The sequence below is a fragment of the Rhineura floridana genome, chromosome 1, assembly GCF_030035675.1.
Source record: "Rhineura floridana isolate rRhiFlo1 chromosome 1, rRhiFlo1.hap2, whole genome shotgun sequence".
In the NCBI taxonomy this organism is placed as follows: Eukaryota; Metazoa; Chordata; class Lepidosauria; order Squamata; family Rhineuridae; genus Rhineura; species Rhineura floridana.
Window position 1 is genome coordinate 170,587,683 of NC_084480.1, and position 16,512 is coordinate 170,604,194.

At 42.2% G+C, this 16,512-nt stretch overlaps 1 protein-coding gene across 7 annotated transcripts in view; it reads right to left on the reverse strand.

The window, feature by feature from the left end:
- Positions 1-16,512, reverse strand: part of LOC133364609 (E3 ubiquitin-protein ligase MARCHF8-like) — an 82,223-nt gene that overhangs the window by 11,478 nt on the left and 54,233 nt on the right. For 5 of the 7 annotated variants that reach the window (XM_061585558.1, XM_061585557.1, XM_061585559.1 and 2 more), the window contains 4 exons: positions 14,415-15,236; positions 10,969-11,149; positions 9,016-9,163; positions 7,111-7,167 (listed from right to left, as the gene is read on the reverse strand). In XM_061585558.1, coding sequence (XP_061441542.1) covers positions 7,111-7,167; positions 9,016-9,163; positions 10,969-11,149; positions 14,415-15,236 — 1,208 coding nt within the window. Of the gene's footprint in view, positions 1-7,110; positions 7,168-9,015; positions 9,164-10,968; positions 11,150-14,414; positions 15,237-16,271; positions 16,494-16,512 lie in introns of those variants that run through there. The other 2 variants (XM_061585563.1, XM_061585561.1) reach the window with 2 other exon arrangements.

Consider the following 16,512-nt stretch of genomic DNA (forward strand, 5'->3'; position numbering starts at 1 on the left):
TGAATTACAGTTTGCAGCATTCCTAATCATTGGCCATACTGGCTGGGGCTCATGGGAGTTAGTTCAACAACATCTGGAGAGCCACCGGTTGACCAGATCTAATGAAAACTATAGTTTCACTTCCTATCTAAGAGGCTGAAGAGGACAGTGCCTCTGAACATTGGCAGGGTACCTTCTATCTGCCAGGTTTCTATCTGAGAGTTGTTTTGTAGACTGTTTTTACTCAGCAGCGTTCACAGGATTTAAACAAGGACAATTATATCAGTATTGCTGTTTAGGCTGCAATACTTCCTTGGGAGTGAGTGTCATTGAACTCAGTGACGCTTACTTTTGAGTAGACATGTTTAGGGCATATGGTTTTAGTGGCATAAACCCACTCTAGCTCATATAAGGTAACAATAAATGTGTTGTTTGCTATCACTAATGTTTTTTTTATCATTACTATTATCATTGATAATAATAGCCTTAATGGTTACAACTGTAGCCTTAACATTATTTCCAAGTATATGAAAAAACCAACTGCTTATTTTTGTGGCGCTTCTAACTATTTTACAGGAATGACTTACTAATACAGTCTTCTGCATTTTATTCTGATGTAAGTGAGCACCACTGTCACTGTGCTGTGGGGCTTATTCTCATATTCAGTGCAGTTAAGATGCTAAGATTTTGTAGAACTGCAATGCTGAAGTGTCCACACTATCTTTGCAAGGAAGGAGTATGGAGAGAAAAATCAGACCTTGGCTCTGCTCACATGACCATTTTGGCTGCAAAGCCACCGCACTAAGTCTAATGTCTACAAACTACCACGGCTTACTCCCAAAGTGCCTTTTCAAGGTGCTGGTATTGAGGCCCTTCTTCAACCCATCCTGTAAAAACTCTTAGAATTGACAAGACTCATCAAGGCCCAAAGCTTTGCCTTTCACATTGCAGCACTGTAAAAAAGGCCTTCCAGGTATTACCATAGACTCTATTGGTAGATTTTCTCCTCAAAGTCAAGAGGGGTTCAAAAACTTCATCTGAGTATCCAGATGACTGCAGACAGATGTTCTCAGTCTCTATAGAATCACTTGGTGTATTTAAGGCTAAGAACAGAGGATCAGTCTTTGTGAAAGCAAATCCAACCATTCCAGTAGATTCCAATGTGTTTCAACTGATATTTCTAGCAGAACCATAGACTCCTTGGCTAATGAGGCATTATCAGAATATCTGCTGCTTAGATGTTTGACTTACTTCAACACCCTGGGAAAGGCATACATGATTCCTCTTGGCCATTCTTCCAGGGTATTACATCCTCTTTTCTGGGTAACGGAACCTTGATATCAATCTCCATAACTTTGTTTGCTGGATAATGTTCTGGAAGTACTGTGGGTGAAGAGGCCGTTCCAATTGCTCAACCAATCCAACATTCAATATGCCTGCTAGATGTCCTGCTATGCTTCCACATCTTCAGCTGTTTTTTCAAGACTGGGTATAGTTGTGATAAGCCATCCTACTATAAAAGACGCCATAGAAGGTAAATGTTCTTCTACATCTTCTTTGATTTCATGAAATCTCAGATTTGATCAATGAGTGCAATTTTTCAGCTCTTCCTATTTTTAAGAATTTTATTTTATTTTCATGTTTCAGAAATATTATGTCCTCTGAGTTTGTTAAGCCCATGTCCATAGCTTCCGAGGCCGTGGTGGTGATTTCTCCCAAGCGAGAATTCAGTGTTTCCAGTTTATCATCTATAGGTCTTATAGCTGCCGTCCAGCTTCCTTCCAATTTCTTTTCCAGTCCTCCTGTGAGGCCAGCTCTTCCTTAAAGTTTGGTGCACTGTGCCCCATGTCTCCATGAGATGTTCGTGCTGATTTAGGATGTCCAGGCACCATATCATCAATTAGAGGCCTCTTAGAGGAGCTAGGACCATCTGAGTCAATTGGGTGAAAATATCCTTCTAACACTCCTTCTTTGGTCCTGGGGTGGGAAGATAGCAGACCCTGGAGATTGAGCGGGTCAATAATTATGAGTTTTGTGGCTAAATGTTGAGAAAGGGGGGTTTTTCACTCCAAGGGGGAGAGGTGCTGAGAAGTTAAGGAGCCACCTTGTGGCTTGTCCATGTGGGGTGGACTGAATGAACAGCATACGTTGGCAAACCACGCTGCTGTTCTCAGTACACTATCTCTCAAGACATTGCGATCTGACCAGTGGAAAAACAGGATGTGGTTAACTTTATGGCTGTAAACGATACTGACATCTGTAGTGGTTAAATAACTGCCTGCATATTGCCACGTAGATAATGCTGTTGTACTATGTATGTACGTGATGTTATACAATAGTTAAAGGTCATAGGCTGTTTATGGAGAGAAAATAATCCACGCCTCCAAGCGGAGGTAAAATAAAAGCGGAGACGAGAATTACGAGGGGGGGCTCCGAAATTGAACTCTGGTCTCACCGTGTCTCACTGTGTCGTGATATCTACATCTGGTGACCCCGACGTGATTCAGAACAAACACCCTCGTACCCACTGGCAGGATCAGCCAACGGTGCACCTCAGCGTACAGCTCCCATTCGTGAGTATGGGGGGGGAATTGTCAGCTCAGCAGAAGGTTCATGCACAAGAGCTACAAAAAATTTTAAAACAGGATACCTCAGCTTTTATAAGTCGTTCTCACATTGAATCATTGTTAAAAACAATTCAATGTCAATGTCCATGGTATCCAGAGCAAGGATCACTACGTCAGTCAGATTGGATAAAGATAGGGAGAAAATTACATGAAGAACCAAGAGCACCTATTCACCATCTCTTATTATGGCAAAAGTGTGCTGAGGCCATTAGTCATTTAGGGATAAAAGAGACATCGCTGTTTGCCAATTCTGACCAGAAAACTCCTCTTTATCCCCAACTTTCTTTACCTACACCTGAAAAGGATATTGAGAAATTTGTAAATGCTCCTCCATATAGCCCTCCAGTTCAACAAGAACAGGTTACTGGGAAGGTTAAAGCAGCCATAGCTCAGGCTGCAGCCTCAGGATTATTATCTATGGAAGAAATGGGAGACTGGGAGGGTACAATTTCAGCTTTTCCCGTTACATATCAGCCAGATCCTAATAATGCTAATAATCGCATAGCAACTTGGACAGCTCTTCCGTTTTCTGTTATTAGAGAAATAAATAAGGCAGTAAGAGAATATGGGATTACGGCTAATTATGTACAAGGGATGTTGGAAGGAGTAGCTACTGGATATAACATGATCCCTCAAGATTGGAAGGATCTCTTTAGGATGATTTTGACTCCTTCGCAATATGTAGTTTGGGACCAAGAATTTAGACATGCTGCTATAGCAGCTGGGGATGCTAATATCATTCCCGAGCAAATTTATGGGTCAGGTAATTTTGCTACCATAGCACAACAAGGGGTATTGCCTGAAGCCGCATTTCATCGAACTGCTGAGTGTATACAGAAAGCATTTAAAAAGGTGCCTGCTGGGAAAGAACCCTTACGTTCTTTTACGAATGTACGGCAGCAAGCAACAGAGCCCTATTTTCAGTTTGTTGACCGTTTGAAAGAGGCTCTGACACGGCAGGTTGATAACCCTCAGGCACAAGGGGAATTATTGTTAAAATTAGCTTACGAGAATTCTAACACAGACTGTAAAAAGATTTTGAAAAACATTATTCATAGACCGCAATATGAATTGGGAGACATGATTCAAGCTTGTGCAGAGGTAGGTACACATGTTCATGCCATGACATTGTTAGCTGGGGCATTAAGACAGGGTAACAAACCTACAGGCAATTGTTTTAATTGTCAAAAGCCTGGTCATTTCAGAAGGGAATGTCGGGCTCCTGGCGGAGGAGCATTTAAAGGTGGGGGCACTGTTACAAACCGGCCAAAGAAAATCTGTCCGAAATGTAAAAAGGGTTATCATTGGGCTAATCAGTGTCGTTCAGCTCCCACTACCAATACCAATGTGTCTTCCCGTCCTATTGAGGGAAACTGAACTTGGGGCAGGCTTCCAGCCCCGAATCTCAAGGAAGTGTACCCACCCCTGCTACTCAAGGAAGCGCTGGAATTGATTTAATACATGCAGAGTCAAAAGATGTTCCTTTGCCTGGAGCAGTTCTTTTAATGCCTACCACACTCACTGGCCCTTTACCAGAAGGCACCGTAGGCCTTGTACTACCGCGATCCTCTGCTTCCAAGAATAATATAATGGTGGTACCTGGTGTTATTGATTCTGATTATCAGGGAATTATTTATATTCAGTATTGGAGTCACCTTCCCCTTCAGTTGAAGAAGGGAGATTCTTTTGCGCAACTATTGTTATTGCCATATCGTCTTTTCACATCGAACACTTCCTCCCAAAAACGTACTGGTGGATTCGGATCTACAAGGACGAAATCGCCGAGTGTGAGTATTTCAGGTAATCCTTTCCATCCACAGGTAGCTGCAGTACTGGCAGAAGTGACCAGGGAGAAACCGGTTCGTAAGTATTGTTTAAACAATGTTATTTTTGAAGGTATTATAGATTCTGGGGCAGATGTCACAGTAATTGCTGAACATAACTGGCCATCCTCTTGGCCAGTAGAAGTGGCCCCTTCTGTGTGGGGAGTGGGCGGAGCTCAGGATTCAAAACGGAGTAAGGATTGGATACAAGTTGTTGCTCTTGATGGTGATCGTATAGCCCACATTCGCCCTTGTATTTTGGACATTTCAGTAAATCTGTGGGGAAGGGATTTACTGGAGCAATTCCAGACCACCATTGTTATTAATGATTAGCCAACAAAAGGCAGCTCTTCCTTTACAATGGAAGACAGACATACCCATTTGGGTAGAACAATGGCCCTTACCCAAAGAAAAATTAGAAGCTCTGCACCAACTGGTAAAGGAGCAACTGGAAGCTGATCATATAGCAGAAAGTAATCAATATGCTGATCAGGCTCTTCGTGCCCTCCTTTGCACACCCATAGAAAGTCATGCCCTTCATCATCAAAATGCTAAAGCACTCCAGAAGCAATTCCATCTTACTGCCCAGGAAGCCTCTGCCATTATTCAACAATGTCCCCAATGCACACAGTTAACTCTATCCCCAGAACCAGGAGTGAACCCACGAGGTCTCATAGTTAACCAGTTGTGGCAAATGGATGTTACACATTTTCCTACTTTCTCCCCATGGAAGTATTTGCATGTTACAGTAGATACATATTCCGGATACATATGGGTAACTCCTCAGAAAGGGGAAAAAACTAAGAATGTTATTAATCATGTCATTCGTTCTATTGCCATCATGGGCCAACCTCAGACGATAAAAACTGATAATGGTCCTGCATATGTTTCACAGCAATTTGCACAGTTTTGCACTAAGTGGTCCATTACACATTTGTTTGGTATTCCTTATAATTCTACAGGTCAAGCTGTCGTCGAACGTACCAATCGTACCCTTAAAGAGCATTTGCTTAAACAAAAACAAAAAGGAGGAGTACCACTGGGATTGGCCACCAAAGAGGAGTGGCTGGCACAAGTGTTGTTTACCATTAATCATTTAAATTTGTCTCAATCTCCCAATACTCATTTTTCCTTTTCTACTCGAGCGCAGCGGCATTTTCAGCAGTCGGAGTCTCTACCTGCCCCGCGGGTGCAGTTTCGGCAACTACCAAATCCAGAGTGGAAAGGCCCAGTTCCGCTTATAACGTGGGGTCGAGGTTACGCGGCTGTGTCTACGCCTGACGGTCCTGTGTGGGTACCTGCTAGGTGTATCCGGCCCTGGAAAGACGATGTCCTGGCACGATAATCTTAAGAATCCCATCCCTAATTTTTCTCTGCAACTTCAGGATACTGGGATGTCTTCCAGGAAGCGTGGTCGGAATGTTCCGCAACCTCCCGTGACTTGGGGCCAAATAAAGAACTTAGCAACACAAGCAGAAAAAGCAATGGAACAAGCCGGGGTGGACAAGACAACTGAGAATACCATTCTTGCTTTAATTGCGTCTTTAAATACAAATTCTATTTTTGTACTTTGCATTTGTTGGATTTTAGGAAGCGCCGGGGCTGACAGGTTGGGGCAGGAGTTGGGGATGCGGTTTCAACACAATATCTGGGTTCAGTTAGCAAGAATGACAAATGTGAGTGACTTTTGCATGACTGAACATGTACAGGAAATGGGTATGTTGGGAACATGTTTAATACCCGTATGCAAAGCACCTGGGGATATTGGGAACATTACAGGACTTGGGCGGTTCATGAATACTTCAGAGATTAAATATCATACTGTTTCGAATTGGGGAACTCCAACCTTCCAGCTGCCTGTTAATGCTTTTCAATTATTTACATCACATGTTGCAAATTCCATTAATAATACGTGTGCTCGGATGGTTAATTGTAGTCGACATAAGGTGCAGAAGGGATGTCTAAAGGTTGGGAGACCCACATGGAATTGTACACAGCACATTAACATATCCAGTATGTACGGACACATTCCTTTACCAGGTGGATGGTTTTGGACATGTGGAGAAACCACTTTTAATTATGTTCCCGCTAATATTTCTGATACCATCTGTTGCCTGAGTCGACTGGTTCCCATTTTCCTTCATAAAAGGGAGTTGCTAGCCCAACGTAGGAAAAGAGAAGCTGTTGCCATGCCGGCTGATTGTAATGACAAGGTGGAATTGCTTAATAAAGCAGAAAGTGTATCACTAGCCATCTCCCTTGTTGGACTTCCTGCATTGGCAGTAAGTAACAGCAATCAATTACATAAATTAGCCTGTAATTATGTTAAGATGATAAATGCCACCTCTCGAGCCATTGCTTTGTTAAATGAAGAGCAGGGTATATTAAGACAAGCTATCTTGGATAATCGTGCAGCTATAGATTACCTGCTATTACAACATCAGTTGGGGTGCGAAACTATAAAGAATATGTGCTGTTTTAATTTAACTGACAACAGTTTTGAAATCAGAACACAGGTAAAAAACTTGAAGGATCTAGCTAATAACATTTTGCAGGACGCCCCTACAACTTGGTGGCAGTGGCTTTGGAGTTGGCTGCCCACTGGATGGCTAAGTCAGATTCTTAGATATGCTATTCTTTTACTCATTTTAAGTATAGGCTTATGCTGTTTTTTACAATACCTTTTCCAGACGTGTACACCTGTTGCTCCGCGACCATTACGTAGTAATTACTTTTTGCTAAAAAATAAAAAAGGGGGAGATGTGGGGTGGACTGAATGAACAGCATACGTTGGCAAACCACGCTGCTGTTCTCAGTACACTATCTCTCAAGACATTGCGATCTGACCAGTGGAAAAACAGGATGTGGTTAACTTTATGGCTGTAAACGATACTGACATCTGTAGTGGTTAAATAACTGCCTGCATATTGCCACGTAGATAATGCTGTTGTACTATGTATGTACGTGATGTTATACAATAGTTAAAGGTCATAGGCTGTTTATGGAGAGAAAATAATCCACGCCTCCAAGCGGAGGTAAAATAAAAGCGGAGACGAGAATTACGAGGGGGGGCTCCGAAATTGAACTCTGGTCTCACCGTGTCTCACTGTGTCGTGATATCTACATGTCCAGCCACACCCTCTCAAGAACATTGTTTCTCTTCCCTCCTGTCCCAAAGCTATAATGGCTTCCTTTCCCCATACCTACTGGCCTTAGAGAGCTCCTAGCCCAAAATGTATTTCTGACAATAAGGAGCAGCAGGAAGTATAAACTGTCAAGAAAAGTTGCTTTTAGGCACATTTTTTAAAACGGCTCTTATATGGTTCAGGGTATTTTCTCAAATAAAACATCTTGACTGGGATGTGCAGAGGTGAATGAATGAATGAAACTTTATTTTTACCCCGCTCTTTTTCCAAACTGGAACTCAGGGCGGCTTACAAATAAAACTAAATGTAGTTAAAAACATACAAAAATATACAATTAAGATACAATTAAACTATACGCAACCAAAACCATGAAGAGGTGAGCACTAATTGCAATTACCTTAGTGCTCAAGGTAATTTTTGACTGTTTAATTGGCAACAGCATGACAGCTAATGAGAAAGTATATCATCTGCTCATTTTAGCAAAGTCATGATGAGTCTGGAAAGTTTTGTCACGTCCAGCTCTTGATTGGCTGATCTCACTGGTGAGGACATCTTCACAGTTTATTTAAGTTGCCCTCATGCCTCTTTCCTTGGTCCTTTGCTCTATGATGATCCAGGTTAAGCTAGATCTGAGGCCTGATTGAGACCTGCATGTTTCTTGCTGTAGAGTATGACTGGATGCTGGTAACTGTCTGTGTATGGTCAATCTAGTAATAAATTAGGCAGACAGCTTTCTTATTTTCTAGTGCAAGATCTTTCCTAGCAATTATCTCTGAATTGGCCTTTGACATTGGGTACGGCTCTCTCTCTTTATGATATTATTAACTAACTTTCTTTTAACTAACTTTTTCTCTGTCTCCTATTAATGTAACAATTTGGGTGTGTCTGCTTGCTTCTCTGTTTTCTGGGGTAATATCCAGTGCTTGCCTTTTGGCCATTTTGCTTTTAAAATATTATGAGCTCAGGGCTTCCAAACAGGGAATGTGACTTTGGGGCTTTTATTTGGTTAAATCCTGAGGACATCACCTTTTAAGGCCCTAGTTTTCTCCTTGACCTGGGCTGAGGACATAAAGGAATGGTGGCAGATACCACTGGGCAGGGTTTTGCCTGGTAAGTTGGCAACTTCGCCTGCACTGCAGGACAGGTAGATGGGATAGGTGGTCTTCCTGAGTTTTGGGAGCTGACTTATGCTCCACCCTCCTTCCTTGACATAAACCATTTTGCTTCTTGTTCCCCCTGCAATACGTTTTACATCCAAAGTTCCTCTGTATGATGGAACATAAAACAGAGGTATAATCAGTTTAACATAGTGTGTCAAAACATAAAAGAGCAAAACCTTGTAAGTTATGTCACTATACTGTTCTCTCAAGTTAAATAAAAAACTACACTTTGTTCATCCCTTTTCGTAAATTGTTTGTCAGGAAAAGCAAAGTAACATACCAGTGGACTCCCCTTGTTTAATCTCTTCAGCAGTTCGGTCTATGAGGACATAAAGAGACCACACCACACAAGTGATAGCAATTACATGGAAAGTTACAGAGCACATGATCTTCCTTCGCTCACTTGCTGTCATCTGCAGCTTTTCCCACTAGGAAGAATCCAGAAAGCAAAAGAAGAGGTTAGTTCATAAAAGGCAAGTGAAAGAGAAGACAATTTTTATTGTTCCTAATTTAGCAGCAGGTGACCCGAGATGCTACTTACACTCTCTGCCTGCGACACATTACCCACATCCTTCACAGGTGAACTCAGAATTATTCAATGCCATTAATATATTAATACAGATTTTTTCCCCATGGGGAGAATCAAGCCTATCACTTATATACATTTAAGGACATAAGGTATGTTAAAAATCTTGTGAAGTAGCTGCATTTGGTCAAGTTGAATACCAAAAATATATAAATTGAAACAGTAGAATTTTCATAAGGTAATACAATCATTGGGAACATCCATATTTAAGGCTGTAGCTGTTGGACAAATTTATAACTACATTTTACTGGACAGAAGTGATCCCTCCATGGAAAATTTATGGTGTTTTGCATTAAGAATGCCCAAATGTTGGTTTCTATTTTCTATAAAGGCACTCTCTCCTCCCTTTCCCCTCTCCCCAACATGTTTACCTCATTTCCTGTCAACCTCCACTCCTTCTATCTAATCCTCATACATCTTTTTCCCTGATAGCTTGAGGGAAGGAGAGAAGATTACCGAAGTACCTCTGCTAAGCAGTGGACCTCTACTAGTGCTCAACCATGCTAACCCAACATCAGAGTTATTTGCAGTGACTCTAGCCTATTGTACCTTATTAAAACGATACATTAAGGCAGCCTTTCCCAACCAGTGTGCCTCCAGATGTTGTTGGACCACAACTCCCATCAGCCTCAGCCAGCATTGCCAATGGTCAGGAAGATGGGAGTTGTGGTCCAACAACATCTAGAGGCACACTGGTTGGGAAAGGCTGCATTAAGGTATTGAAAGCGGTTCACTAATGTTTTCTCAGTATTCTTCACATCAACCCTGTAAGATGGGCCATTTGTATTATCATCCCATATTGTCCCTGTTTTTTATTATCTTAATCGTTTGTGCCATCGTTCATTGTTGCTAATCCATTGTTGTTATTCCCATATTGTCCTGAGGGATGGGCTGAAGCTAAGAGAGTAGCACCTATCCTACACACTTTGCTTCTCTACCACACAATGTTGCATGCACAGCAGGTCCTCTGTCTCTCTCACACTTACACATAGGCATGTGCATCTTTCATGCACACCTGTAGTGCAGCTCTGACACACACATCACAGCTCCTCACACACATACACAAAGCAGCAGTTCCTTTGACACAAGTATTGCCTCTCTCGCTCTACCGCTCTCCACAGCGGCAGCAGCTTTCTCACACACCTCCCTGAAACTCATCTCACACACCTTCAGCAGGTTCTCTCTCACACAGATAGCATCTCTCTCTCATACACATCCTGCAAGCAGCAGGACCTCCCCCCCATCATACACAAGCACACACTCATACGCAGCAGCAGCAGTTGAAAAACAGCAGCCCCTTACATGCATAGCAGTGGGACCTCACCTGGCTACCGTCTTGGTGACTCTCATCATGCAGTGCTTGGGTATGCAGTCACCCCCTCAGCGGTAGTGCCTCACAAATAGCACCACAGTGCACAGGCAGCAGCACTTCTTTTTAAAACACACGCACACTATCTGAATGTGATTTTTCTCCCTGTCATGTATACCTCACAGCGCTCTGCCATTTCTACATGAAGAAAGATGTGCAGCTGCTTCAGGTATCTTTAACATGTAGTGCTTAAATGTATACAAAGTGGCACTGTGAGATAATGAGGAAACCTATGATTACATGACTGCCAGCCATTTGAAAGCCACCCTTGCACCTACTTTTCTTAAAGGTTTCAATTTTGTCTCCATGATAAATTCATATTTGCAGAGTTCACAGCAGCGGGTGTCTGAGCTCTTGATCCACTGCTGCAGGCAAGCCTGATGCACGAAATTAAGACTCCCTGTGCAGCGACAAGGAGTGATTAGAGGGCTTTCATCATCTCCTTCACAATGGCATATCCTATGTCAGGAGCAAAGCAATTTGTTAGGGGGATGATTTGTGAACCAAACCAAGAAAACACAGAGCCAGTTCTCGTGCAGAGCTTAATCCAACCATGCCTTCACAAAAATGACCAAATGTGCAGATTCTTGGAATGAAGACTGGGGTGCTGCACTCCTCCCTCTGTCCTTTCAGCTGATGTGCTACCTTGGGCTGTCATGGTTTGGCTTAGGTTTACATCCACCTTGGGCATGTGGCTTCTCTCCCCCAGACAAACAATGGGCAGTAAACAGAGAACAAGCCTTGATTAAAGCTCGTGGTTTGATTGGACACAATCCTAAGCCAAACCATGACTTAGCCCCAGGTAACATGGCAGCGGCACTACCAGGGGAGAAATGCACTGACAGCTATCTTTGCTTCAGGAACATGCACATTTGCTCATTCATGCTAAGCTATGGTTTGGCTTAGCGTTACACGTGAACTGGCTGAGTCAGTTGAAGAGGGGAAAAGGTCATGTACTTCTGAGATCATGCATGGCCAGCCATGCAGATTCCCCCAAACGTGACTTCTGTTTAAATACAGTAATATGCTACACACACATACACTAAATAAGCACAAGACATTGTTCTGCCTCTCTAAGTTTTCTATAGCTCATGAAATGGGATACACGCCCATTTCAAGGTAAGAATTAATAACAACAGAGATAGGGCAAAAGCATTACAATACTTCAGTTTGTATCCAATGCAGCACTAGGTATTTCTGCCAGTGCAAGGGATTCTGCTTGTACAACAGAACTTTCTCCCCTTTCTTCTCCCCCGTTCTAGGGGTTCCCCCACCTCCCGGAGCAGATTTGGGGAAGGCATGTGCAGAAGGAAGAGAAGTCCTGTTGTGCTAACAGTAACCCTTGTGTTGACAAGACGGATTAGTAAAACACTGCCCATCACCTTTTTACAGGGAGAGTAGTACTTTACTTACTGCACTATCTAACAGGGATATTTAAATAATTTGGCTATGTATTTATGAGTTATGCATAAATTCTTTCTTTATAAGAGGCCTCTAATGCTTCCAGTCAAACTTTTTAACTACAAACTCTGTCTACATTGTATTTCTACAACACTGTACCTTTAGTCTTCTCAAAGTATAATAGTCTTTAATGCCCTCAATGTAATATAAATCAATTGTAAATGGTATGACTGTCAAATGAATGTTTAGCTTAGCAAAGAACATTCTGCTATCAGGAAAGAATTAACAGGCAATGTTAGTTTGTCACAAAATTTGGTATTAGAACACTGCAAAACAAAACGGGCTGAAGATGCATGTCCTGGCTTAAGATGCCTAATTTCCTCAGAACTGTAAGAATCAGGACTAGGTCAGATGCCTGTATGTGTGAACTCAGTCCAGAAGAACACCCAAGATCAGCACATACCCAATCACTGTGTTACAGGACTAAAGTCTCTCTGACCATGTGCTGACACCTTTGATCAAAACTACAAAGAGTGTGAAAGAAGGGGGTGTGAGCAACTGATCCTAATAGCTGTGAGAGTACAAGAGCCTGGGCAAAAGACAGAATCTTTTGGGACCAGCTGGGAGGCAAGAACTCTGCATCCATCTGGAGCCCCACTCCTTCCTCCTTCTCCCCACTTTGAACTCCTAAACAAGCCATTTAGCATTCAGAGCACCTATACCTGGTTAACTATACCCCAACTGAGTATGGGTTAATGCATGGGTCATGCTTATGTTGTGTGTGCTTGTGTGCACATATATATATATATGAGCACCCAAGTGTTTTCGAACCATAGTCAATAAATGCAGTGTTCCCCCCACCCAAGACTCTCCCAAAATTACTTCAGGAAATAGATCGACTGTATGTTCAACAACAACAATGTGCGTATTCAGACAGAGCAAAATGAGATTTCTAGTTTTGGCATATCACTTAATTGACACCACAGTAGAAATGGCTCACCAGGTGGGGGGGCTCTGCTAGGTGGGAAGGTCAGTGCAGTGCAAACAGCCAGCAGGAGCACCGTGATTCCATACTATTTACATCTGGCGACATGGAAGCTGTAAAATACAGACTCCTATCCCTACTGGAATCCATGAAGGGCTCCCTCCACAATATTTCTATTAACTAGATTGGTTCTCTGCCCAGAATTACTGGAGTCAAGAAAAACATGGATTGCCATAAAATATAAATCAATATAAATCTAAATGGACAAGCATGGGAGAATTCAGCTGCTGGTGGCCTTTGAAGGCAGGCTGTGGTTGTCAATAAAGAAAGGGAGAGGGGGTAAAGTTGTTGAAACTTGTATAAAGTGTTGAGGCTATTTGTGGAAAAGAAACAAAAATGCACACTGATGAGGGAATATCAATTTCCCCATGAGTGCCTGTTTCTTCTTCAATAGGCCACAGACCTGTTGGTCATATAACACCACTTACTGACTCTTATCTAGGGAATACACCAAAGGTTGTGTTGACTATAGGGCTGGCATAACTCCTGCGGCATCATTACTGATTTCAGAGGAGCTGGGGATGAAAGTTCATCTTCTTTCAGTATACAACACTAGGATTATTCCAGAGATACAATGGGGGGTGGGGGGAAGGTGGTTGAAGCTCTATTGTGGTTGCCATCACAAGTGGTATTTTTAAAGAGCCTGTTACAGGAAAGTAAAGAATAGCCTCTACCATACACTGAACACTCCTAAATGCTCCTTCCCCCACCCCAAGGTGAACTGGTTGATGGCCTTGTAGGCCCCTTCCAACTCTACTATTCTATGATTCTATGAAAAGGGGTGGTGAATTCAGAGGGGGGCTTTCAGCACTTCCACTAAGTCTTCGACTAAGTACTTGGATCCAAAGATCCACTTACAGTGCAATCCTATATATGCCTACTCAGAAGTAAGTCCTATTAATGGGGCTTACGCCTAGGTAAGTTGGTATACGCTTACAGCCTTTTCTCATGACAACGTACAAAGTAAAACTTTCAGTTTATAAGTTCAACTTGGCCTTTCATACAAGTAGCTGATTTTCTTTGATATTTATGAGTTCACCTTGGTATTTATGCATTTACCTTGGCTACTCAAGAGAAAAACAAACTGATTTGGGGTTTCAAGGGCTTTACTAACTCAGATGACAGCTATGCTAAAAAGTAGCAGCAGTAAACTGGGAAAGCAGCAAGGTCTTAAAACTGCATGTGCTGAAACAAGCAAGAGCAGAAACACACAAGGGACAGGGCAAATCACCACAGAATTGCGGGAGGGTAGAGAAAGAGAGTTCTTTGTAAACAGACCTGCAGGAATCCCCAGATACAGACACAGGGGAAAGTGGGGGGAAATTTTCTGACAAGGGGGAAGGGCAATCTAGGTCGCTATCCTTTTCGACCGAACAGAGTGGTGCTCGTAGCTCTGTCATTTTCAGCCCCACAGAGGAATTGTCCTCAAAGACATCATCATCTCCCATGTCATCTGAACAGAAACCTGTGCTCTCTACCACCACACTGGATGATTTCTTTGGTTGGAGGCAGCTTGAGTAGTTATCCAATTCATGATTGCTTGCACTGGAGTTATGAGAGAAGGAGAAAAGACAGTGCAGCAATTTTTTACTCCGGGATATTTCACTGTCACACTTGTCCTCCAGGAGAGGAATGTGTACTGCGCTAGCCCCAGAAGCACTCGAGTAACTGGTGGAAAGCGGCTGGAAATAGGAAAGTTTGGAATTACTGAAATGAAAGGGCCTGAGGTTGAATAGTTTCTTCTCCTTGTGATAAAATGTATTAAGCCTTAAACACTGCTCCTGGGTTTGTGCAAGTTTGCCTTCTGAACAAGTTCGTTCCACGTAGCTAAAGCTCTTGATTGCACTCTGAGCCTTCTGGTCCATATCACTGAGAGACTTGGAGAATTTCAGAGCTTGGGTAGCTTTTCCATTCTTAGACTTGAGAGCATGGACACAATCATGCCCATGGAGGTTTTTCTTGGAAGCCTGCACCATATCCTGACAGATTACTGTCACAGTGGCCCCTTGAGTCAGAGAATTCTGGTAGACAGGATTTTTCAACACAACAGCAGATTGCACTGGATTGTGATGACAACATTCAGAACACACTGCACTGGAACTGCATGCAGAACAGTGGAATAAAAGCACAGAAAGTAAAAACAATTATAAAAAGAATGCATACAATTATGTGAAGAAATGACAATTTCAGCTAGTATGGGGATGGCAAATAGCAAGCAGAACAGAAGTGGCAAACAGTAGCATTAAACAAATCAATATGATGCCATGTCAATTTCCTTTAAACTGTGTGTGTGGAGACATGCCATTCAAACCACAGCATGTTTGGGTAGGGACTTCTGAATTCTCCAGCTATTGTTCTCCTGATGGAGCTCAAAGACCAGAAATAATCCCTACTAGGGAAAAAAAGCAGCTTAGGAGAATCATTTCATTTCATTTATTTGTATGTTGCCCACTATCCAAGGTTCATTGGGCAGTTTTAGAATAAAAATGCAAATGGTATAAAAGACGTAAATTACCAACATGAAGCCTGAAACAGAAAGAAGCCTGAAACAGCATACAACAATAAGCAGGAGAAAACAGTAGTGCAAAGCATATGCACTAGACCTGGGGGCTAAAAACATCTGATGCTACCGGGCCCTGGGTTGCAAGGTAGCACACTTTGGGGAGAGGGATTCTCCTTTGTGGTCTCAAAGGACCAGCACTTGAAACAGCCACAACAGCAGCAGCAGCTACAGCTAAGGTCTAAGGAGTGGACATTCTCTGCCCTCCCCCACCCTGAGCTTTCATACGTCACTACAGCCTTTTAAAACAACCTTATTATTTTGCTATTTATGTATATTACATAAGGTTATTTATGTATATTACGTTAGCCACCTTGGAGACCGATGCCTGGCAGAAAGACAGGACACAAATCTTTTAAGTAAATAAATACATAATAAATAAGAAAAAACTAAAAAGCTGTGAAATCCACCTTCAGTCATGGCCTGCACAACCCCTTTATTGTGCTGTAAATCCCTCAGTGGGCCAGTCTTTTTTCTGATTTATAGGAAATTGGCATGACATGTAATATAATACACTAATTGTGCTATCCTAACATCAATTGCGGCCCTTAATATTATACTTGAAGGTTACTTACTTTCCTGTGCATGTTTTGCTGGGAAAGGGAACTTCTATTGTTGTATTTCTGTACTTGCATTTGGAAAATACTAGAAAAATGGCTGCATATTGGAGCAGATGGATATTTGAGATAGTTTCTTTGCAAAATTTGCAGGACTTTCACTGTAATCCATGCATCTCATATCTGACATCATGACATCATTGTGTAGCCATCATATGTAACATTGAAAGCAATGTTTCATTGCAACAATGCAACAAAA